Here is a 24,236-nt window from a genome sequence, read left to right as displayed (position 1 = left end):
TTGTGCCTCTAAGATGTATAGCCAAGTCTGTCTCATTCCTGACCAAAAGGAGACTCCCTGAGGAGGTGGAAGGAGCAATTTACCTCTCCTGAATTAAGCCATTGGAATGTCATTTTACTTATTCTCGCAAGCTAAGATAAAGGAGGTCCCAGAGAGATGCTGTGGCTCTGATCTGTGTGGGAGCAGGGACTATATCAAGACCTGTCATGTTGCACAGGAAGGGTCAGAGAAGGGAGTATGTGGAGCAAGGTGGTTTCTGGGAAGTCTGAGATCCAGGTGGTGAGTGGGAATAGTGAGAAAGGGAGTAGGAAAAGGTTGAGGAGAGATGCTTTTTGGTATTGTGAGTTGTGCTTCCTTCCTAGCCAATATTGGACTATTGTGGTCACAAGCTAAGTCATGGTAGAAAATGCACAGATGACTTTTACAAAGTCTGTTTTTTTCCAGGCTGTGCATTCATTCATTCTCCACATCACTCCCTTTCTCCAGTTCTTCCACCCCTTCCCATACACAAATGCACACAATCCATCCCTTCTTGCATGTGCATGCAGTCTATCATAAAATATATATTTGTTTTTGGTCCCTCCCCACACTTCCTGACACAAAATTCCCAAATTGTTGGAGTCTTTTTGTATGCCAATGAGTTGGCTGCTGACTCTGTAGCCCTCTGGTAACTTTAGGATGGGTTGGTCACCAAGAAAGTCCCAGGCTGGATTGGAGGGTTGGGATTTCCATCCCCATTCCCAATCTCTGAAAAGAGGAGAGTGCATCACTGATGGCTAGTGACTTCATCATTCACACATGATGAAGCTTCCACGAGTACCCGAAAGGTCTGGATTTGCAGCATTTCTGGATAGCTGAACATCTGAGGTTCCTGGGAAGTAGTGCATACTTTCCCCATACCTCGCCTTGTGTGTCTTTTCATCTGTTTTCTCTGTAACATCCTTTGTAATACAATGGTAAACAGTATTTCTTCAAATTCTGTAATATGCTCAAACAAATTAATCCCACTTTAGGAAGGGGTATTGCGAATCTGAGTTACAGCACAGGGAAGATCTCCTGAGTCTTCACTGCCATCTGAAGCAGGCTGGTTGGGGGGACTTGGTGGCCAAATGAGTTCCAGTGTTACCTCGAGGTATACAGCGCCAGAACCCGCAGCTGGTATCTGGAATTGTTTGCTTGCCTGCTGCGTTAGAAAAGTCTCCTGGTCTTCTTGCTCTCTTGTTCTTTCTTGCTCTCTTGTTCTCTCTTGCTCTCTTGCTCTCTCTTGCTCTTGCTCTTGCTCTTGCTCTCCTTGGTTCCTCTCCCCTGCTCTTCTTCTCTCTCTCTCTCCTTCTTACCCCCGTTCCCTCCCCTTCCCTGTTCCTGCCCCACTCAGTTCTCTCTCTCTCTCTCTCTCTCTCTCTCTCTCTCTCTCTCTCTCTCTCCTTCCTTGCTCCCTCCCTCCCCCTTTCCCCTTTCCCCTATTCCTGCCCCGCTGGAATAAACTTCTTAAGATATGTCAAAAAAAAAAAAAAAAAAAAAGAAAGAAAGAAAGAAAAGTCTCCTGTTCATGTGGTCACAGAATTGGAAGAGTACAATGGGAGAACCTGAATTTGAATTTGAGTTCCAGTTCCCAGCACACACACAAACATACATATACATAAGTTTCTCTTTCCACCATAACCTCATGTATGTGTGGAAACTAGAGTACGTGAACATTTGTACTTTTTAAACTTTAATTTTTAAAATATTTGTTTATTTTTATTGGAAAGATAGATTTACAGAGAGAAGGAGAGACAGATCTTTCATCTACTGGTTCAAATGGCCACAGTAGCTAGAACTGAGCTGAGCTGAAACTGGGAACCAGGAGCTTTTTCCAAATTTTTACATGATTACAGAGTACTAAGAACCAGGGCCATCCTCTGCTGTCCTCCCAGATCATAAACAGAGAACTAGGTAGGAAATGGAATAGGCAGAACATGAACTAGCACCTATATAGGTTCCTGGCACCGTAGGGTAGAGGATCAACCTGTTGAGCCATGGCACCAGCTCCTAAACTTTAAAAACTTCAATGACAGTATAATATTTGACTACATGCTGACCAAATTTTTAAAAATTAAACATTTCAGTTGTAGTGAGTGAAGAATCTTGGGAGCCAATAGGACATGTATCAGGAGCAGAGTATTTAAGGTGATCTCAAGATGTGGACATCTGGTACAAAGTTTTGTTAATGGGGAAATATATGAAATACAGAGAGATGTTGCCAGATGAATTTCTGCAGCCCTGTGGCTGAGAGTAGGATGTGTAAGGCCTTGTACTCCCCAAGATCAACAAGTCAGTGGGGCAACTATACCTGTAAATTCAGAGATGCAGCTCTTGGGCTAGATATTTAGTGCCCTACTACTCCTTGTCCACACGGTGGCCCTCTAGTGTTAATTTTAGCTCTGTTGCACTTGCAGACTCTGGGAGGTTCAGCCTGGATCCTGGTTAGACCTGCACAATGAACTTCTGGAACAGGGTGGTCACACAGAAAACAATAGGACAGGGGTTTCAAGTCTAATACTATGAGAATGATATATGGGTTTGTCTTTGAGTGGCAAGAACATTCACTGTGAGTAGGCTGTGGTGTTGAGATGTAACCTCCTGGGTACAGATGGGAACCTCTGAGGGAGTGGAAAGAGGGTCTGTTGTCGAGCAGGAGGCAGGTAATGGAAAAGCCGGCCAGCTGCGCTGTCCACCCCCACAGGCTCACAGTGCTTCACTGTTCTCCTTCCAGTCTCAAGGTAGTGGAAGGTGGGCAAAATGTTACTTGTTTGATGACTTTGGAAATGAACTAAAAATAGGGTGTTTACTTGATACTGAGTCCCCTCAAGGAGCACATGTCTTATGGAAATATTGAAAGAGACCCATTAAACCAGTTGCAGTGTTATGAGTGCAGTCTGTGTTTCTGCTGTCTTCTTCCCCAAGAGTGTCACTGGTGTGTGGACCAGCTCCTTGCCATGACCTCCCACAGTCAGGCGCTCTGTTTCCACAGGGTCAGTACAGGTCTGTAGGCACACATCTGCAAGGGTGGAGGCTCATCCCAGGGTACAGCAGAGGACACTGAATGAGAACTCCAGCTTAGTGAGGGAACAGACATACTAGCATGAATATACTGCTGCCTGTGTGTGCAAGAGTGCTGCACAGGAGCCCCTCCCATGACCCTCCTCTGCACTGAGAGCCGACTGAGCTGACAGCCATATGAACATCAACAGGAACTCCTGATGTTGAAGTGCTGTGGTTGGGGTCAGTGTGTTAGGGAGGTGAGGGTGCTGCTTGAGCAAAGAGCTAAAGAAAGAAGTCCTCAACTGGAGTCCCTGAAGAATACATTGAGTCAGGAGCACTAAGACTGCAGTACAATGGCTGTGGGAGACCAGGGTGCAAAGAAAAAGGATTACATGGTGGAGCCACATGCCAGTCAGAGCCCATCAGAAAAGTTTACTCAGAATATTGGGAAAGGCTTTTGACAGAAGATTGACCTTTTCTAGTTCTTTCAGAAATTTTTCTTTTTATTTGAAAGGCAAAGGGACAGAGGGAGTGACAGAGAAAAAGCTCTTCCATTTGCTGATTCATTCTCTAAATGACCATAACAGGACTGGGTCAGGCTGAAGTCAGGAGCCAGGAATTCCATCTGAGTGTCAAGAGACCAAGCACTTGGGTTGTCTATTTTTTTTTTTTTAAGATTTGTTTGTTTGTTTAAATATATTGGAAAGGCAGATATATGGAGAGAAGGAGATAGAGAGAGGTCTTCCATCTACTGATTCACTCCCCAAGTGGCTGCAACAGCTAGAGCTGAGCCGATCCAAAGCCAGGAGTGTGTGCAAGAGGAGCATCTTCTGGGTTTCCCACGCAGGTGCAGGGTCCTAAGGCTTTGGTCCGTCCTCTACTGTTTTCCCAGGCCTAATTAGGGAGCTGGATGGGAAGCAGAGCATCTGGGACATGAAACACGACACCCATATGGGGTCCTGGTTGTGCCAGACAAGGATTTAGCCACTGGGCCATCACACCAGGCCCTTGGGTCGTCTTCTGCCTTCCCAGGTACCATTAGCTGGAAGCTGGATTGGAAGTGGAGCAGCTGGGACTTGAGCCAGCACTTTGATGTAGGATGCTATTGTTGTAGCTGCAGCTTAGTGTGCAAGATTGTCTCATCTTGCACCCTAACACAAAACCCTCTGTTTCTGTTTTGTCACTCATTGGCTGCTAGATGGAAGACAGATGGTGAGGCAGGGTCAAGTAAACAGGTTGAATGAGAGGTTGTCAAGGTGGGTGATGATCCTGCCTTGGACAGAGATATGGCTGTGGGGATAGAGGACTTGCTCCAGGATTGTTGAGAAGATGAAGAGAGGAATCTGTGAAAACTGGTTAGTCCTTGGAGCCTTTACTGAGAAGAGTGGTAAGTAGAGGCCTGAGGAATGGAGATGCCAATGGGTGATGAGACGTCTCAGTTGAAGCCTTGGCAATTTGTGCATTTGACGACAGTCTGCCTGGAGGTGATATCTGATGCCATGGTACTTTCTGAACACATTTTAAGAATAGTTGCCTATGAGACAAAGGCTGCATCTAGGCAGGTGTAAGAGAAAGAATCAGCAAAGAAGTGAAAAGAAGTACGCATAAAATTTGTCATAGGAGAGCAATGGGGTGCAAGCAGCCCTTGAGGAACCATCATCTTGCACAGGTATTCACAGATATGGGAGATACTGGTAACTGGGAGATATGCCAGGCAAGTGGTGGGAATGGAGCCTGTCTGGAGGTGCCTGTGTATTGGTGGAGTGAAGTCAGGAAACAGTGTCTCAGGAAAGCAGTGCTTGGGAGGTAGAGGGTATCAGCAGTGGGGTGTAGTTTTTGTGCTTGTTTTAAGACAGGGATCTTAGAGCATGTTAGCAAATTGCAGCAGTGACCTAGGAAAGGAATAAGATGCAGTTTGTGGGTCAAGCCCAGGTACTGCATATCTGTAAATGCATTTCTATTGGGACAACCATACTCATTTTTGTTTTCTGTGACTGGATGCTAAAAGAGCAGATTTGACTAGTTGTGACAGACCTGTGGCCCACAGGGCCTCAAGTGTTTAGTGTCTGTCCCTGAACTTAACCAGGTTTTCAGGGCCTGAGATGGGAGAGAAGGAGATACGCATGATGCTGAAGAGGAGGAAGAGTTGGTGTTGAGGGCTATGAGGAAGGCCTGGCCTTTCAATGGAGCAGGGACACTTTTTCCTGGCAATTCTTTGGGACGTATGTGTCACTTAGAGTGGGAGGTGAGTTTGAAGGGCAGGGGGCTGTGTGTAGTCGTAGCTCTGATACATGGTGAAGACATTGTCCTTACTTCTACCCTTCCACTTTGTTTACTTTGGATTTTGGAAACAGCAGATGGGAAATCTTTGGTATAAAAGTTGTTGCTAATGTTTCTGCTTCTTTCTTGGTATTTCCAAGTGTGAGTACTGTTCTTGCACTTGTAATGTGATAGGAGAAATACTATCATTATTCATCTTGTCACCTTTGGTTCCAGCCCCTTTCTCTTTGAATTTTAGAGTATTTTAGAGCTGGTGTGACTCTTACGTTTTTAACTTATTTTAATGCTGAACACACAGAAGTCCAGAAGTGAGGTAACTTTTCCAAAGTCATAAAATTTGGGGCGGAACTGGAGGAGCTGGCGTTGGAACCACAGCTTCCTCTGATTATGCAGTGCCAAGTGAAATGGTTCTCTGGGGACTTTATGACTAGTTTTACTCCTTGCCTGTGGAATACCTCACACTAGTATATGCTCAGGAGTCACTCAGTGTCAAGTGATTGTTAAAAAGTTTCACTTTGCTTTTTATAAAGTATTTAAATATATTTGAATGGGGCAGGGGGAAAGAGAGTAGACAAGCAAGCAAATGTGAGCGCTTCCCCATCTGCTGGTTCACTTCCCAACTGTTCACAGCAGCTGGAGCTAGAATTCAATCCATATTTCCCATATAAATGGCAGGGACCCAAGCACTTGAGCCATTACCTGCTATGTCACAGGATGCACATTAGAAGGCAGCTGAAATTGAGAGCATAGCCAAGATTGGAACCCCTGCATTCAAATAATGGATTTGGGTATTACAACTGGCAATAGAGGAAATGCCCCATCACAATTAGAGCACTACTGACTCGGAATCTCACAGGACTAGGCATTACCACACTGTGCCCCTGCCTCGTCAGTGCCATAAACTCCTAGGTTGGCCTTATCTGACAGGTGTTCATCCTATCTTGCCCTATTCTTTATGAGATGATTGGACTAACAGTAATATAAGGGTTTAATGCAGATTTGACAGCCATGGTTTTGCAGACTGTATTTACTGGTGTCTATATAAATGTGAAAATGCTTTGTTACCTATGGTAGCACACAAGTAGATGTACACATCTGCCTCTGGCTATGAAGTTATGCACAACTCTAAGATAACTTAGTATTCTGAGAAGGAAAAACATTTGTCAGATCGTTTGCTGTGTACAATTTACAACATAGAAATTTCAGGAGGCTACTATGGTCGAAACCTGTGGGATTGTCCAGCAACAAGGATATCTCAGCCACAAGATCCAAAGGAGCTGGGCTAGGGTTGGTGTTAGGGTTAGGACTAAGGCTAGGATCTAGTAGTGGGAATGACAGTTTGAAAGCCCCCACAGGGGACCTAAGCATGAGAATGAGTCTGAGGGGCTCTGTTCTGATCCCAGCTGTCCCCTTCATCTGCTCATTAGGAGTGTTGGCTCCTGTCATTGGAGACAGAGCTCAGAATAACCTGGAGGTTGCCTTTGTTGCTTGTTTCTGAGTGTCTAGCCAAAGCTGAGGTCTCTAGTCAGCTTCCCTTGCCCACTAACCTCTCTCTGTCTCCTTCTCTCCCCTCTCCCTAACCTCCACCAGAGGGAAAGGGTGTGCTTCCATGTGGCATACCTGTTCCAGGAAAAGATGAGCAAAGACATCTGTATCCATGCTTGGCCCTGCTCTTACTACCTGGACCCTGAAAAACGCTGGGTCCCTGGAAAGCTGTCCTTAACATCACACTCCTTGAAGTTCACAGCTGACAGAACTGGTGAAATTCTGGTTGGCTTTCCCCTTGCCAGCATCATTGAGATGAAGAAGGAGGCTTCCCGTTTCATCTTCAGTTCCATCACCATCCTGGAAAAAAACCATGCCAAGCACTGGTTCAGCTCCTTGCAGCCAAACCGGAATGTAGTCTTTACCATCATTGAGCATTTCTGGAGGGAGCTGCTGCTGTCCCAGCCAGGAGCTCCTGTGGAGGCCATGTTTTCCCCCTTGACCCGGGGAAAGGAGCTCACCGGAATGATGGCTGTGTCCCAGAAACGACTGGAAGACACTGCAAAGGTCCTTCACCACCAGGGGGAGCAGCTGAGCAACGCCATGAGGAGTCTGGAGAAGATGGAATCAGACTTGGATGTGGCTGACAGGTAGGTTATCCTAGAAACTGCTTTGGGCTCACTGGGCTAGGGAAGATGTTATTGTTATGATGCATATTCTGTGTATAAACCATATTCTGAGAACATGGCTGTGTACCTGCTATGCATGCCATGTAGAGCATACATAGTGACACATACAGGTAGTGACCTCTGTGACTGTGGCTCCTATTTGATGATTAGGACACATGTGTCTCCCAAGTCATGCTTGGGAGGATGAGTTTTGGTGAATTTTTATTTCCATTTTTATGTGAGAGAGAAAAGAAGAAATTCTGTTGGTTCTCTCTCCAAATGCCCACCAACAGTCAGGGCTGGCTAGACCAGAGCCAAGGTGTCATCCAGGTCTCCTGTGTGAGGGACAGAGTGTGCTTTAGCAGGAAGCTGAATTTGGAGTAGAGTAGCCAGACTCAGTTTGGGATGCAGGTGTCCTAAAAGGCTTCATAACTTCTGAAACAAACACTTGCCCCTTTCACTCCATTTCAAAAGCTTGATTCCTTGGAATTCCCGTTTTCTGTATACCTAACATCCTGCACTAGTGTTGTACTATTATTCCTTTCTCATTTTGCCTTTTTTTCCTGTTCATGGTACTGCATGTAACCTGAATTTTATCTCTGTTTTTCTATTTCTGTTATATTTAAGTCTTAGGAATTACCTTTCCCCTCAATGCTTATTTTGAGTAGCATCTTTCTTCTGGATGATGAGTCCTAACTCTCAGCAAGTTATCACTGATTTTGTTTCACTTTTAAGAGGCCAGGTTTTTTTGTTTGTTTGTTTTTTTCTGTAATCTTTTCCCCTGCCTCATTTTATGTCTTTCTCATCATCTCTCCTTTCCTACTGCCTGTGTGTTTGAGGCTGTCAGGAGCTAGATTCTGGACTGCAGCCTTTACGTCTGAGGTCTAAGCCTTTTGGAGGGCTTCTCCAGTGTGAAGGGTCTTGCTTCTTCCCCTCATCACACTCTTCCCAGCTGAAACTACTAGAGACCATAGTTCCAACTTCTGCCTCTGGCTGGCAGAGGGTGTGTGTGTGTGTGTGAAACTCAGAAACTCAGTGTATGATTTGACCAAATGTGTAATCACCGTGGCGTAGCATTAGCCATCACTTCTGGGAGGTCTATGCTCTGCTTTTTGGCCCTCCTGATGGGGCCTCAGTCACTTTCCCCAGATCACTGAGGAATATGACCTGGGGCTAATCCCTGAGGGCTTCCACTGAAAAAGGGACAGGAAGGCACTGTGAAGCAAGGATCTGGGTGGGCGCAGCTACATGACTGTCTTAGTTCAGGATTCTTGTTGACAGAACAGTGCTTCTAAGCAGAAGCCATCTTGTTTCATTTCCCAGGTAAAATACAATTTGGGGATGAACATCTCCATCTGCTCCAGTGTAGAAGGACATTGTGATTCTAGAAGGTCATTGAGCACAGGGTTACAATTGATAGGATAACATTTGTATGAGAACAACTGAGTGGGTAGCATTTGAATGAGAACAGTTGGTGGGATATACAAAACAGTTTCAAATAAGAGTATGGAAACAATTGATGGGTCCCGTAGATAAGATCAGTGTCCCCTCCCTTATCCTATGTGACCCTATAAAATAAACTTTGGCTATTGACCATCAGTCAGAGTCCACCCGTGTTAATCTCGGGTTCCAACGACCAAGTACATTGCTGCAGGACAGCTAACACTCCAGTAGCCACACTGAGCCTTGTGATCTTTTCTGTTGTGACCATGTTGCATCTGGTGGGATATTGGGGACTTGGGAAGAGATTTAGAAAGCATGCTTTCTCATGTGCAATGTTAAATTAGGTATTCCCCCTTGTTTAATTTTGATTCCTGCTAGGAAATATGGTTGAAACGTACCCCTTAACATTTCTGAGCTCTTGTACTCCTTTCCAAGTTGTGTTTCTTTGGGAAACATCAGAATTGTCCACACCATAATATCTAAATGAATGGTCACTTTCTGTTCCCTTGGCCCTAGTAACCACTGTCCTACTGTCTTCTAAAAGATCACTCATTACATATCAGTGAGCACATACAATGTTTGTCTTTCTGGGCCCAACTTATTTTACCTTGTGATAATGCACCCCCCCCCCAGATTCATACATGTCAGTTAACGACAGGGTTTTCTTCTTTTTATTACTGAATATTATTCCCCTAATATGTGTACATTTTCTTTATTCATTCTTCACTTGATGAAAACTTAGGTTGATGTCATATCTTGCTTATTGTAAATAATGTTACAATGAAAATGAAGTGCAAGTAACCCTTTTAAGAATCTGATTTCATTGCTTTTGGGTATATATCCAGTAGTGCATTTGGTAGATCACAGGTGTATTTAGTTTTCATTTTCTGAGGAACTTTCATACTATTTTCCTTAACACTTGGATGGAAACATATGAATATATAGACTTTCAGTAATCTTTCAATGTGCGAACCATTTGTATTATGTGGTTGAAAGAAAACTTTATATAATCTTTTTCTTTTTTAAAAAAAGATTTTTTAGATTTTTGTTTGAACAGTAGATTTATAGAGAGAACAAGAAATATACTCAGAGAGAGAGAGAGATTTCATTCACTGATTCACTCCCCAAATGGCCACAATGGCCATTTACCCCTCTCCAAGCACACCCATCCCCACTGAATTCCCCTATTTTATTATAACACTGTAGTTCTTCATAAACAGTCATATGTCCATCGTTGTGGACATTGACAATGGTAAGAGAGTCCAGCATCCTATTGTCAAGATATAGTTAACAGTTTCATTCAGAGTCCATCTTTGATTTGGAAGTAGAGATGCATACTGCATTGTATCCTCACATCTGGACATGTCAGTTTCTACTGTATGCATCTCCTTAAATGACAAGCCACAATACAAAATCAACAACAGAAAGAAAAACAGAAATTTACAATGCAGGAAGAAATTAAAAATACCATGAAGTTAAATAACATGCAACTGAATGACTAATATGTCACTGAAAAAATGAAAAAGGAAATCAAGAACCTTCCTGAAGAAAATGATGCTACTGTATGGTCTATGAGTCAGTAAAGAATTTAATGAGACACTGTCTTGAAGAGATGAAACTAAAATAAATAAATAAATAAAAATACACAAGGTATAGTATATATACCCTTGCACCATGGTCTGCATAGCCCAGTTCCTGGCTCACCACCCTCCACCTCCTGTGATACCATGCTGAGGCTACATCGTTGTCTGTACAGCCTTTCTCCCACTTCCGGTTCTAGCAGTTCCCAGGATTAGGGAGACGCCAGTTATCCCATATAGCTAGGGTGTTGGTGGTGCTGATCTTGCTGGAACCTGTTGGCCATAAGGTCTGAGGACCACATGAACCTAATTTGACCTGTATCATGCCAAAGTCAGTATTATCTTCCCATGTTACCAGTGGAGTTCTTGCTGCTGGTGCAGTTTAGATCGCCACTCACTGAATGCCACTGGATATCAGTCACTGCAACACCACACCATTGTGTCTGCTGCTTTCCTATGTCTGTCAGTCTCCAGGTGCCCCTCTGCTGTCATTCTGTCCTCTCATATTTCCTGGAATGTGCTCTTTTTGCTTTCCACTGGCTAATGTGTCTCTGTTTCAATGTGCCCTTACCCTATGCTGCCATCTTGAATCTCCGCTGCTTTTATCTTCTAAAACCTCTTATCAAAGGAGTCTCAAAAAAAAAAAATTCAGGTTTCTATAGTTCCTAGCTCTGAAACAAAACCACAGAAAAATGTTATCAGTCAACTTCCTCAGGCCTTTTCTAATGATAAACTGACCGTTCAGACACCACCTCCTTGACAATGATCCAGAAATGGAATTAGGTAGGCCACTTTAGGTGGTGAGTTGATATATTAATTCTGCCCCTGTCTCTTGGGAGAAACATGCTCTGGTAAAATTAAGACATGGAGTAGAAATACAATTTTTACATTTTAGAAAAAAAATAACTGAGGGACCAGGAGGATTCTAGCTGGTTACTATCATCCCATCTTAACTCCTCACACATAATGAGATTGCCCATGCTAATAGAGATGATAGTCTCCATTACACAGTTACTGTACATCCCCTTAAATGAGAAGCCACAAAACTAAATCAGATTGCCTGGTGCTCCTCATCATTCTAGAATATGAGGAGAATGAAAAAGAAGAGCTACAGGAGTGCTGCATATAGGACCTAGAAGTTTCCCTTTCTGTCCTTAAGGGAAATCTTCAGCCCTGTAGCTGCAAGGACTGTATTAAAATCCAAATCCTGAGGCTTCTTGAACATTGAAATTGCATCTTTGTGTGACAGTGGTGTTAAATTGAGGGTATTGATTGAGGAAAAAATTGAATGTGGACACATGGGAAGACCCTAGTGAAGCTCAAGACATTGAACCAGTACATTCTACTGATTCTTCTTTGTCAGTAGATACAACCCTTCTCCCAACCCTGCTGCTGAGAAGATGAACTCTGCCTGAGAAGAGGCGGTGATCCTGTTCATCATTGCTTGCTCTTCAGGACCCACTGCAGCCATCCATCTTTGCTTCTAGATGTGTGGCTAAACTCAAATGCCCACACATCCTAGGAGATGCTATACAGGATGTGGCCTGTGAGAAAGTACAGGAGTTTGCTGATTTAGAACACAACCTGGAGAATAGGTATGGGAATCGATGCTAAGGAAATGAAATAATAGTGAAGGCTAAATTTGGTGAATCTGTTGATAAAAAATAATAGGCAGTAATTCTCAAATTAGCTGACTATTCATTGTCTGGCAGTGATGGAGTCGGTGCATGGAGCCTGAAATAACACCCGTGAACTACTGACTGATGGTCAATAGCCGTTATTAACAGCATCAGACTTTTAAAAGAATGTTGTCACATAGGCTTCCAGGGAGGAGTCTCCCAATATAGTTTGTTCCTCTAGCAGGTCCTTTATCTAAAACTGTGAACCAGGAGGTTTCCTGTTTATTCATCTCCATATCTGAAGGAATTGCTACTAGGTTTGGTTTTGTATGGCAAGAGATTCACAGCGTCCTTTTATAATATGCAACAAGGAGGGAGGATTGAGGAATTTACATTTTAACAGTAAGAGGCAGTTCCCTAATATACAATTTGTTCACCTAACAGGTTCCTTTCTTCAGCCTGTTGATTCTTGTTCCCCTATCTAGGGGAGGAAGCATCTCTCTGATCTATTATCTGAACCTGCTGGCTAGAGAATTTCCTGTCTATTCATTTCCATATTAACTGCTCCTGATAGCTCTGATCCCACATTGACAAAGATTCACAATGTCCCTCCACAGTTGACAGATGAGCTCAAGTGGCCTGCAACCACAAGGTGAGATGCCACGCAAGGTCTTGAGATACTTTAGGGGAGATGTCCAAAAGACTAGGAAGATTGTAATGGTAGAAGGGATTTATCCATAAAACCTGCTCACCCATCCTGGAGGATCCAAGGGTACACCGTGGCCACAACTATAAGCAGCAACTTGTACAGGAGCCCTGGCACCTCTGGAGAGCTAGGTGGCTGCTCTTCTCTGTAGATAAGAAGTTACTGGGAATCCCATATGGGCGCCGGTTCTATCCCGGCAGCCCCGCTTCCCTTCCAGCTCCCTGCCTGTGGCCCGGGAAAGCAGTCAAGGACGGCCCAAGGCTTTGGGACCCTGCACCCGTGTGGGAGACCTGGAAGAGGCTCCTGGCTTCGGATTGGCATAGCATCGGCCGTTGCGGTCACTTGGGGAGTGAACCATTGGACGGAAGATCTTCCTCTCTGTCTCTCCTCTCTGTATATCTGCCTTTCCAATAAAAAAGTAAATAAATAAAAATAAATCTTAAAAAAAAAAGTTACTGGGAATCCTTGAATGTAATGGGAATAATTGGACCCCCAGGGATGGCAGGGGCCATGTGGTAGCACTTAATCACCAAAGGCATGGTGGGAGTGGGCAGTAATCAAAGGAACCGTGGACATAGCCTGGCTCTCAGAGTCCTGTGGGCATAGCAGGAAGTTCTCACTAGTGTTAGCAAGACAGAGTTATTAAGGCTTCTCCCTCCACTCCCTCAGTCGGCCCAGTTTGCAGACCCCAAAACTTACTGAATGATAGGAAGTACATAAGATCTGCCAGGTCACAAAGTATCTCAGAAGCATGAAGCTCTGCACACAGCTGTCCATAGCTTACAGGGCACTGGGTGAGTGGATGCAGGGTGGTTCTTAAGAATGCTCAGTGCTGGGCTATGCAAGGTAGCTTAGAGGCTAAAGTCCTTGTCTTGCATGCACAGGGATCCCATTTGGGCGCTGGTTTGTATCCTGGCAGCTCCACTTCCCTTCTAGTTCCCTGCTTTTGGCCTAGGAAAGCAGTCAAGGGTGGCCCAAAGCTTTGGGACCCTGTGCCCAAGTGGGAGACCCAGAGGAAACTCCTGGCTCCTGACTTTGGGTTGGCTCAGCTCCAGGTGTTGCAGCCACTTGAGGAGTAAACCAGTGGATGGAAGATCTTTCTCTTTCTCTTTCCTTCTCTTACCTGCTTTCCCATGCTCTTGCTGAGGTAGACTGGTACATGAATAGCTTTTCACAGTTGTGTCTCTAGAGAACATCTCATTTAGCTGCCCTCCTGCACCCATACTGATCCCCATTATTGTCTAGTGCCTGTCTCTATTTCTGGTAACATTCTTTGTCAAAGTTTACTTTTGCCACAATGTTTCTTTCTCCCCAGGTGTCCTTGTGTTTTGTCTGTCTATATTTATTTATATATTTGTGCATACAGTAAGATAGATAGATCTTACTGTATATCACTTATAAACAAGGGATAGCTGGATTTTGGTTCTTTATCCAGGCTCTCTTCATTAATTAATTTTTAGTCCATTTATGCTTACTATGAATACTAATATAATTAAGTTTAATTCTGCCATCTCATGACTTGTTTTCTATTTGTTTTATTTGATCTTTGTTTTTCCTTTTCTTGCCTCCTTTCTGTTGACCATTTCCATCTTTTTTTTTTTTTTTATGTTATTAGTGGTTACTTTCAAGTTGTGTTGTGTAATATGGTAACTGACTACTTACCACATTAAAAGTGAATGAAAACCAGGCTGGGTGGATTATTCCTACTGGTGCAAATAAAATTAGACTGGGTGAGGGTTGTTTGGGCTTAGCTGCAGCACCAGCTGGCAGAAACTGACACTGGGAGCTAATTCTGTCAAGTCAAACTACAGAACCACCTGGAGAGTGCATAATCCGGGAGTGGGAGTGGCCTGGGAGGGAAATAGTGGGCTCCTCCCTCTTGGGTTACCACTACCACGGGAGTGCACAAAAACTAGGACAGGCGCTGGGGTGGCTAGACAGAGAGGCACTCAACATCTGTGATGGCTGGATAGTGGAGCTGGTTAGATGGAACTAAGCTTCAATACCCATTGAAATGTACAAGAGCCAAATGGGACGTGGACAGACAGGACTAGTATGCTACACATACTGGCAAACCAGGGTAGGGCGCGGGCCTGGTGGGGGTTATTGTGGGTCGCTCTGACTGGGCTGCAGCTTCCACTGGTTTATATGAGGGCCGAGTATGTGCTGGGCAGAACCAGGCTGGACTGCAACACCCATGGTTCCAGTGGAATTCGGGGCTGAAAACAGAACCAACCCAACAATTGTAACTACCAGCTTATTGGGGCAATGAACTATGCCGGGCCCTGTACTTGCTAGTACATACAAGAATCTGGTCTGGGAACACCTCAGACAAAGTTTCTTTTGGGATCTCCCCAATCGAACTGCCGGACTCAGAACCCTAACCAAGAAAAGACAGAAGACAGACCAAGTCAATCAACCACCTCAGCTATATGTTGGCAGTGAAATACCGGGCAAATGGAGACTCTATGATGGACTATGTCAATCAGTGGATTCTTCAATGACCTCATCGTGTTTGGAGGGGCGAGATTGGTAGCGATTCATAACTGGTGAACTATTGAAACCTCTTGAGCGAATATCTCAGAGCATGCCCCACATCCAGGACCTGGGGTTGGGGGGAAACTGGGTGGGGCTTCTCCCTCAATATCCCCCTTTACCTCATTACATGAAGGAAACAATATGGAAATAATAGTCTTACCCACTTTCCTGTAGCCCTTGAACCCTTTTACCCTAGCTAACTATGTAAAGATTGTTAAAAAAAGAGAAAAAAAGTGAATGAACTTATTTAGCTCCTCAATTGCATTAACTGCATTGTAATTACTCAGTAGCTGCTGCAAGTACCTCCTACTGCATTGGACAGTGCATACATAGAACATTCTGCAGATTGAGATCAGGGTGGGTTTTTGTTGTTGTTTTAATTTGAAAAGCAGATTTTACAGAGAGGATGCAAATGATTGCAATGACCAGAGCTGAGCCAATCCAGAGCCAGAAGCCAGGAACTTCTTCCAGGTCTCCCATGTGGATGCAGGGGCCAAGGTTTTGAGCTATTTTCTGCTGCTTTCCCAGGCAGTAAGCACAGAACTGGATTGAAAGTGGGGCAGTGAGGACTAGGACTACACCTATACGGGATGTCAGTTCTGTAGCCTGCTGAGCCACCACACTGGCCCCAGGATTGGTTTTGCAATCAAAATTATGTAGCTGAAGGTAACATAGCATGGGAAGAGTGGCATTCTGGTTGGAAGAGGTGTACCTCTCCACTCACCTCACTGCTAACAGCCACATATCTCTAGTCCTCACAGTTCTTCCTCTTCTTTTTTTGAAAGACAAAATTAGAGAGAGGTTGGGGGAAGAGTCAAACAGAGAGAGAAAGAGAGAAATCTTCCATCTGCTTGTTCATTCCCCACATGACTGACTGCAGTGGCCAGAGCTGGACCAATCTAGAGCCAGGAGCTTCTTCCAAGGTCTCTCACATGGGTGTAGTGGCCCAAGCACTTAGACCATTTTCCACTGCTTTCCCAGGCACAGTAGCAAGCAGCTTGATTGGAAATTGAGTAGCCAGCGCTCGAACCAACACCTGTATGGAATGCCAAATCGCAGGCAGTGGTTTTACCTGCTGTGCCACAGCAGCAGCTCCTCAGTTCTTTTTTTTTTTTTTTTTTTTTATTGGAAAATCAGATATACAGAGAGGAAGATCTTCCATCCAATGATTCACTCCCCAAGTGAGCACAACAGCCGGTGCTATGCTGATCTGAAGCCAAGATCCAGGAACTTCTGGGTCTCCCACACGGGTACACAGTCCCTAGGCTTTGGGCTGTCCTCGTCTGCTTTTCCAGGTCACAAGCAGAGAGCTGGATGGGAAGTGGAACTGCTGGGATTAGAACCGGCGCCCATATGGGGTCCCTGCGCATTCAAGGAGAGGACTTCAGCTGCTAGGCCACGCCGCCTGGCCCAGCCCCTCAGTTCTAAAGCATGCACATAATAGTCTCTGCTCTTCTTGCTTTGCGTGTGCTTATGGGAAGGACAGTTGCGGTGATGACAATCTTCCTGCCCAAAAGTATTACTCTTTAGATACTGATCGACCATATTTTCTGTTTTGTTTGCTTCTATAGATTACTGACAGAATTGGAATCTCCTTCCTGGTGGCCCTTTAGCCCCAAGTTTTGGAAGATGCCATCAGAACCAAAACCTAGGGAGGGCTCCTCAGCAGCTACCTGTGAACCTTTTGGAAAAGAAAGGATTCTGATTGTAATTCCTGGTATTATTTCTGGAAGAACAGAGTCCCACACTAAACCAGGAAGGCTCACCATCCTTATTTCTGGATTGGAAATCCATGACTCCAATTCTTTGCTACTGCACCGATTTGAAAGAGAAGACATTGATGACATTAAGGTTCATTCACCTTATGAGATTAGCATACGTCAACGCTTCATTGGAAAGCCAGATGTGGTTTATCGTGTGCTATCTGCCAAGATGCCAAAAGTTGTTCCCATTCTAGAAGTTCAGTTCAGCAAGAGGATTGAGCTATTAGAAGATGCCTTCATGTTCAGAACCACAGGAGTGTCTTCCTCTGCAGAGAAGAGCTGCTCTGTGTGGCACACAGGTGGGTGACCAGCAAGGCCAGTGTGTGCACTGACCTCTGAGATGGCTGACACACTCAGCATGTGTGTCTCTCAGTTCACCAGAAACAGCTCACTTGCTTTTTATACACAGAAAAGTACTTGACACCTGTAAGTGAATCTCACATTACTTAGATATACCATTTGCCTGCCAGCCCTGTGGATTTTGAGAGGTTAGAAAAAGCACGTTAGTGTTTTTGGTTGCTGTAAGGTTTTTTAAGCTGGCTAAGGAAACAAGCTTTTCTTACCTCGTTATTTTGGAGGCTCAGAGTCCCATGTCAGCTGGTCTGTAGTGAAGACTTCGTGGCAGATAATGCAACATTGGTGGGAATGTGTGGAAGAGACACAGCAAGCCAGATGAGTTCTGGACCAGGCTGGCTACTGCTAACTACTCACTCTACAAGAACAGCTTTACTTCAAGAGACTGGCATTAATTCCTTCTAAGGGTGGTGTTGCTAATGACCCAACCACAACTCACTAGGCCACACCTCATGAAGGCCCTTCAGAAACACCAAACACCAAGCCTCTAGCACGCGAACCTTTGGGGGACCCAGTTAAAGCTCATACACAGCATAGTAGAGGTTTTTGGCAATGCTGGACAAAAATAATCTCTCAACATTTTCGAATCTCTCTCCTCAGCCAGGACTATTAATACATACTCTGGAAAATCTCCCTTCCCTCCACTGCACTCAACCTCATACCATGTCCTTCCACCCACTGTCCAGATATGTACTTAGGGAGCCTGTGTCTCAGCAGACTGTGAGTGCAATATGTGAGTATTGGTGGGATGGAAGGATGTGGTGGTTCATCTCCCCATGTGCAGTGCAGGGTTAGACCCTGCTGTCAGAAACTGTACCAGTCTGCTCTGCCCCATAGCCTACAGAAGAATTGACATCATGTTACTTTGTATGTTTGCTGTTCTAATGAATATCGAGAGGTACCTGTCTGATATTTTAACTTCAATTCCTTTGAACAGTTAGGATATGGAGGAGCTATTTTTAACTCATTTTTGGCCACTCAGACTTGGTTCTGTGGAGTGCCTGTACTCTCCATTGCAGAACTTTCATTTTGCTGTGGTAAAATCTACCATTTATTCCCTTAAATTTGTTTGTCAACCTTGATTAAGAAAGTCCAAGTTCAAAGAATACATTGCTTCATAGTATAGATGCTGTAGCTGATACATATATACATATGATGCATGCTAACATCCCTGAATGTCTGCAGAATAGTTCCAGGATGCCTGTGTTTAGCAAGACCCTCAGGTGTTCAAGTCTGTAATAGAAATACCAGGTGTTTGTTCATAGCCTGTGCATATCCACCCACAGACATGAGCTCAGCTCTGCAGTGCTTAGAACACCCAGTACAGCCTACATGCTGTGACAGTAGTTACCCTGTATTGGTTAAGGACTAAATGACAAGGGGAAAAAGTCTTAGATAGTCAGTACAGAAGAAATTGCTTTTTCTGAAAAGGAACCTTCAGAAATAGAGGGCTGACTACACAAAAGTAGTTCAAAAACTTTGTGGAAAGTTGGACTAGAACATAAGTTTATTTTGGTGTAAAAATACTTTGAAATGTGTGCATATACGGAGTCTTTAAAAATTTCGTAGGAGGACATGGCACAATAGCCTAGTGCCTAAAGTCCTCACCTTGTATCCACCAGGATCCAGTGTGGGCACTGATTCGTGTCCCAGATGCTCCATTTCTCATCCAGCTCCCTACTTGTGGCCTGGGAAAGCAGTCAAGGACAGCCCAAAGCCATGGGACCCTGCAACCATGTGGGAGACTCTGAAGAAGCTCCGGCTCCTGGCTTCAGATGGGCTCAGTTCTGGCCATTGTGGCCACTTAGGGAGTAAACAGGCAGATGGAAGATCTTTCCTGTCTGCCTCTCTTTGTCTCTGTAAATCTGTAAATCTTTCCAATAAAAATAAATAAAATGTTCATAGGAGGAGAGAATCACAGTGGTGGAATAGGGTGAGGACATGTTTAAGTAGAGAATATCAGGGTGATGCATCACAGGCTGATGTAGAGAGGGCACATTACAGGAAACAGAAGAGGACAGAACAACAGCAGAGGGGCACCTGGAGACTGACAGACATAGGAAAGCAGCGGATACAATGGTGTGGTGTTACAGTATCTGATACCCTAGTGGCATTCAGCAAGTGGTGATCTGAACTCCACCAGCAGCTGGAAATCCAGCAGCAATCAGGTGGGAAGATGAATTCACTGGGAACTCAGGAGTAAACCCAGACGAAGAACTGCTGGTCCTGCTGGTCTTTTTGATTTGACCAGGAGCAGAGACCGAGCAGCAGATCCCAAGCAGGTAGAACAGAAACAGGTTGGATTTCACAGCCCAAACCTCCACTAAAGCCAAATCAGGTGCCATCTTCTATAGGGGGGCAATGGCTATGGGACAGGACTGTGCAGGCACTAAGCTGGGAGCTGATTTCGGGTTCAGTGAATCGCAACTCATGGCATCCTTCAGGTTCCACCTCAAATAGGTCCAGGTAGTTCCCAACCTAAAGGCCAGCAGATCAAGAACTCCACAAGTTTCACAACAGGCACCATTTTTGTACAAAGTGTGGCAAAGGCTTTGACCCTACAGGGACAACAGTGAGCTATAGATGCTGATCAACTTGGGAACTGCACAAACCAGAAGAGAAACATTGTATTAACAATGGTGCACCTTGTATTCACAACGATACAGCAATAGCTCCAGATCATAGGAATGGAGAGTGCTGAGCCAGGAGCTGGGGCTACAGAGACCATGGTGGAAGTCCAACATAAGAACCCAGACCTGGAACTCAATGGAGGGAGTGCCACAAGTGACTGTAAACAAAGAGCTGTGTACCAACAGCAATAAGGGAAATCAAACTGTAGACCTGTGGGTAACAGAGCATAGAAACCTGCCCCGGCCTGGTGCAACGGCGCAGTGATTAAGGTCCTCGCCTTGCACGCCCAGGATCCCATATGGGCACCGGTTCTAATCCCCACAGCCCCGCTTCCCATCCTGCTCCCTGCCTGTGGCCCAGAAGAGCAGTCGAGGATGGTCCAAAGCTTTGGGACCCTGCACCTGCGTGGGAGACCCGGAAGAGGTTCCTGGTTCCCAGCTTTGGATCGGCATAGCACCAGCCATTGCACTCACTTGGGGAGTGAATCATTGGACGGAAGATCTTCCTCTCTGTCTCTCCTCTCTGTATATCTGCCTTTCCAATAAAAAAATAATAAAAATAAATCTTTAAAAAAAAAAGAAACCTGCCCCAAGGAGAAGAATCTGATAACCTGAAGTACAATGACCAAGAGCAAAAGAAGAGACAGAGGCACAATGAATATTACTGAAGACTCCCTGCGAAGGAGGAGTGTTGAAATACTGATATAAAAATGTGTTTTCCATGTTCTCCTTTGCCCAATAAGTCAAGACGTGGCTCAGAAGTTAGACACAGGAGAGCTGAGAAGGGTAGGCTATGTCAGGCAGTGGTTGATCCTAACCTGGAGGACTCTGACTCTGAGACCTGGACATCCCCTACTCTGCTGATTCTTCCTTGAGGAGATAGAGTGCTTGTGGGACTGCCATCCATTATGCAGTTCCTTGGCGCTGACCTATTGCTACCAGAGTTGTGGACTGCACAATGATAGCAGGTCTAAGCCCTTGTGGTTGTGTCTCAACAGAACCTCCTGAGTAAAAGCGTGCAAAAGGGAGGAGGTTCTGCAGAGACCTGGACACAAAGGTGAAGAATGAGACATGTTTAGTGTGCAAAGTGATAGGAGTCAAAGGTGGCCATATCTGGTTTTATAGAGTGACCCCAATGTCTACTGTGAGATGAGACTGCAGTGACCAGGAAGAGGAGGTCTGCCCTAGTAGAGTGGAACCAGAGGTGGTGCAGGCATGAGTGGTGGCAGAGAAGTGACTGCATGTTTGTGGTCTCAGTCCTCAGCAGAGCAGGAGATAGTATATTGGAAGGGATTATTTCAGCTTCTTGCATGTGCCATGGGTTTAGCTGGCAGCCCCCAATTTCTTATGCCTCAATCCATATGGCTTCCTGGGGAAATCTGTGTGGCCGTTCATGTGTCCCATCCAGCTAGTAGAAGGCCATCCCCTGACTTCTGATTCCTGATCACAGTAGCCTTGTCTTTGTCGACATCACTGTGGCCAGTTTTACAGCACTGTTCAGAACACCTGGACTGTGCATCAGGGCATGTCACTGGGATATATTTGATGTGTTAAGGTTGGTGCGGTGCTTATTGACACCAGGGTATCATCCTGGTATTAACTTTCATCTCCCTGTGGGACTGCCTGGATGTGTGAGTTTTTTTTCTGAGCAAGGAGTACAGTCCTTATTTTATGATGAGGTGATAGGAAGAGTGTGCTTTGGGGCTGATGGCTTGGTAGGAGTACGGCCCAGGAATGTTCAAGAGGTCAGTGTGATGATGAGAACTTGCTGGCCTTATTGCCTTCTTGTTGCCGTTTGTGTGGGGTCAGCAAGTCCTGGAGGTGGAGACCATGCCTGAAGCCCTGTGGAGCTTGTGCATGACCACAGGAGGGCAGTCTTGCAGTATCGCTGGGCCCACGTAGAAGTTGAAGCTCAGACTTCTAGTAATGCCTAGTGCCCACACGCAGTGTCACCACAGACTGGGCTAGCTATCTGGATATCAGAAAAATTGAGACAGCTTGACCTCTGGGAAGAGCAGCTGCATATAGCTTTGGGTTTTTTGTTTTTGTTTTTGTTTTTGTTTCTGAAGAGCATCTTTAATATAACCTGTTTAATTGTGAATAATTTTAGATTTGCAAAAAGGGTTATGAATATAGTGCAGGTTGAGTAACCCTTCTCCAAAATGCTGAGGACTAGAAGTATTTTAGATTTCAGGTTTCCCTGGCTTCTAGAATATTTGTACAAAATGAATTGTTGGGTCCCTCATTCAAGTCCAGACACTATATTCATTTATGCTTCATATATACCTTACACACAAAGTCTGAAGATAGTTTTATTCAAGATTTTAAATTATTTTCTGCATGAAACACCAATTTGCTGTATGAAATAACCTAATTGTGGCATCATAACTCAGAAAGTCCCAGGTTTCAAAACATTTTGATGTTTGGTTTTTGGATTGGGAGTGCTCATCCTGTGCCCTTCTGTCCCTCTGTCCCCACCCAGTTTGCCATATTGTCAACATTGGGTGTTAGTCAGACACATTAATTTGGTCAGGAGTCTGCCATGCATTGTGTCTACTGGAGTCTATGTCTCTTTGATATCCTTGCTCCATTCCTGACCTTTCTTCTGTCTCCAGGGTCTGCAGGGTTCCCTGTGGTCAGGTGATTCCTTGAACTCCCCTTGTCTTGCCCTAGACAGCCTGTGAAAGACTGGCCAAGGCTGATAGAATGCCCCCCAACATGTCTGGGTCATGTGTTCTCATAGCTAGCCCGAGCTGCCTATTCTTCCCAGGCTGGACTATGCACAGGTCTCACAGAGTGCTGTGGGCTGGTTTCCTCTTTGCTGTTGCTACTCTCACCCTCTCCAGAGCCTGCTACTCACCCATGAAATGTTTGCATGCTCTTACTGCTTTGCTAACCCCGTGTGCACCTGTATCCTCCCTAAACGCTTTGTACATCAAGGTGGGCCCAGATTGCAGAAGGTGCATATACCAGATAGGTAATAAATATACCAGATAGGTAATAAATTGAGGTTGTATCTGTGCAAGGCACTTGTCTAGGCATCTGTGGGGTAGAAGAATTCTGCCCTAAGGGGACTCACGAAGGAGCTGTAGTGGAGCCCTTACTGTTCTGGGATGGACTCTCCTGAGGTCTCAGCATAAGGAGACCAGTGACACATGGTCACAAACTACTTGCTCCTGTTCCCAGCACAGGCTGCAGGAGCTTGGGGAAGCTCATCTGGCCTCCCTCCCCAGCCCTGTGTTGTTTCCATTGCAAGCTACTACCTCTCTGTTTCCCTACTCTTGGGCTATCTTTTCTGGGTGGACAAATGAACAGGGTAGTTGGTGTTTGTTTTACTCATGTGTTATCCTCTTGGGCCCCACAAACTCCAAGGTGCCTTCGGTAGAGGAGGAAGCACTTTTGAGCCCAGGGCTCAAAGATCTGCCTGTGGCCAATGAGTGCCTAGGTCAGGGCTAAAGGCCTTTGCTCAAGCTGGCCAGCAAGTCAGAACGTGCTGTATGTTTTGTGTACTGAGGAGGCTTCTGGTAGTGGACCTTGCAGTATGCAGAGGCCTCCTTGGGGGCTGTCATCCAGGGCCCTCCCTCCTGCCACTTTGTTCCTTGCAGTGTGAGCCATTTGTGCTGCTTTGATTTAAGGGAAATTATTAAAGACTCTGAAAAGCATCCTGGACAGGCCACAATGATTTTCCTCAGAGGATGTTTTGAACATTGGGTAACTGAGTCAGCAGCTTGGTCCTGGAGGTGGCAGAGCCCTGTGGCTTAGACAGATCCAGCTGATCCTGTGGCTTGGGGAAAGCATTCCTGCCTTGATGCATGTGCTGGTAATTAGTAACATCCAGAAGGAAAAGCCTGTTTCAGCTTTCTGACTGTTTTAGCAAATCCCATGTGTTGAAATGAAAACCAAGTCGCAGTTGGGGTAGCCCTGCAGCTCTGCTCTCAGAAGCCTGTGTTGTGGCTCCAGGAGACACTGACAGAGCGTACCCCAACCCAGAACCAGCAAGTCAAGGTGCAGGACATGTGACAACAACTCAGCCAGTGTGGGGAAGAGTTCTAAACAGGCACTTGACTATTGGCACAAGGCTGCAAGCACTGCGGCTGTTGACAGACCTGAACGTGTCTAGCATCAGGGTGTATGATGAGGGCTTTC

The 24,236-nt window shown here is 45.2% G+C and overlaps 1 protein-coding gene across 2 annotated transcripts in view; it reads left to right on the top strand.

Moving 5' to 3' along the window:
- Positions 1 to 24,236, top strand: part of SNAP47 (synaptosome associated protein 47) — a 53,907-nt gene that overhangs the window by 886 nt on the left and 28,785 nt on the right. The window contains exons 2-4 of one of the 2 annotated variants that reach the window (XM_040973711.1): positions 6,895 to 7,439; positions 16,915 to 17,405; positions 18,061 to 19,114. In XM_040973711.1, coding sequence (XP_040829645.1) covers positions 6,940 to 7,439; positions 16,915 to 17,405; positions 18,061 to 18,158 — 1,089 coding nt within the window. In that variant the 5' untranslated portion in view covers positions 6,895 to 6,939 and the 3' untranslated portion in view covers positions 18,159 to 19,114. Of the gene's footprint in view, positions 1 to 6,894; positions 7,440 to 16,914; positions 17,406 to 18,060; positions 19,115 to 24,236 lie in introns of those variants that run through there. The other variant, XM_040973704.1, reaches the window with a different exon arrangement.

This window comes from Ochotona curzoniae, unplaced genomic scaffold, assembly GCF_017591425.1.
Source record: "Ochotona curzoniae isolate NIBS_2020 unplaced genomic scaffold, NIBS_Ocur_1.0 contig_1, whole genome shotgun sequence".
In the NCBI taxonomy this organism is placed as follows: Eukaryota; Metazoa; Chordata; class Mammalia; order Lagomorpha; family Ochotonidae; genus Ochotona; species Ochotona curzoniae.
Note: the sequence above shows the minus strand (reverse complement) of the source record. Positions and strands in the feature narration are given on the sequence as shown.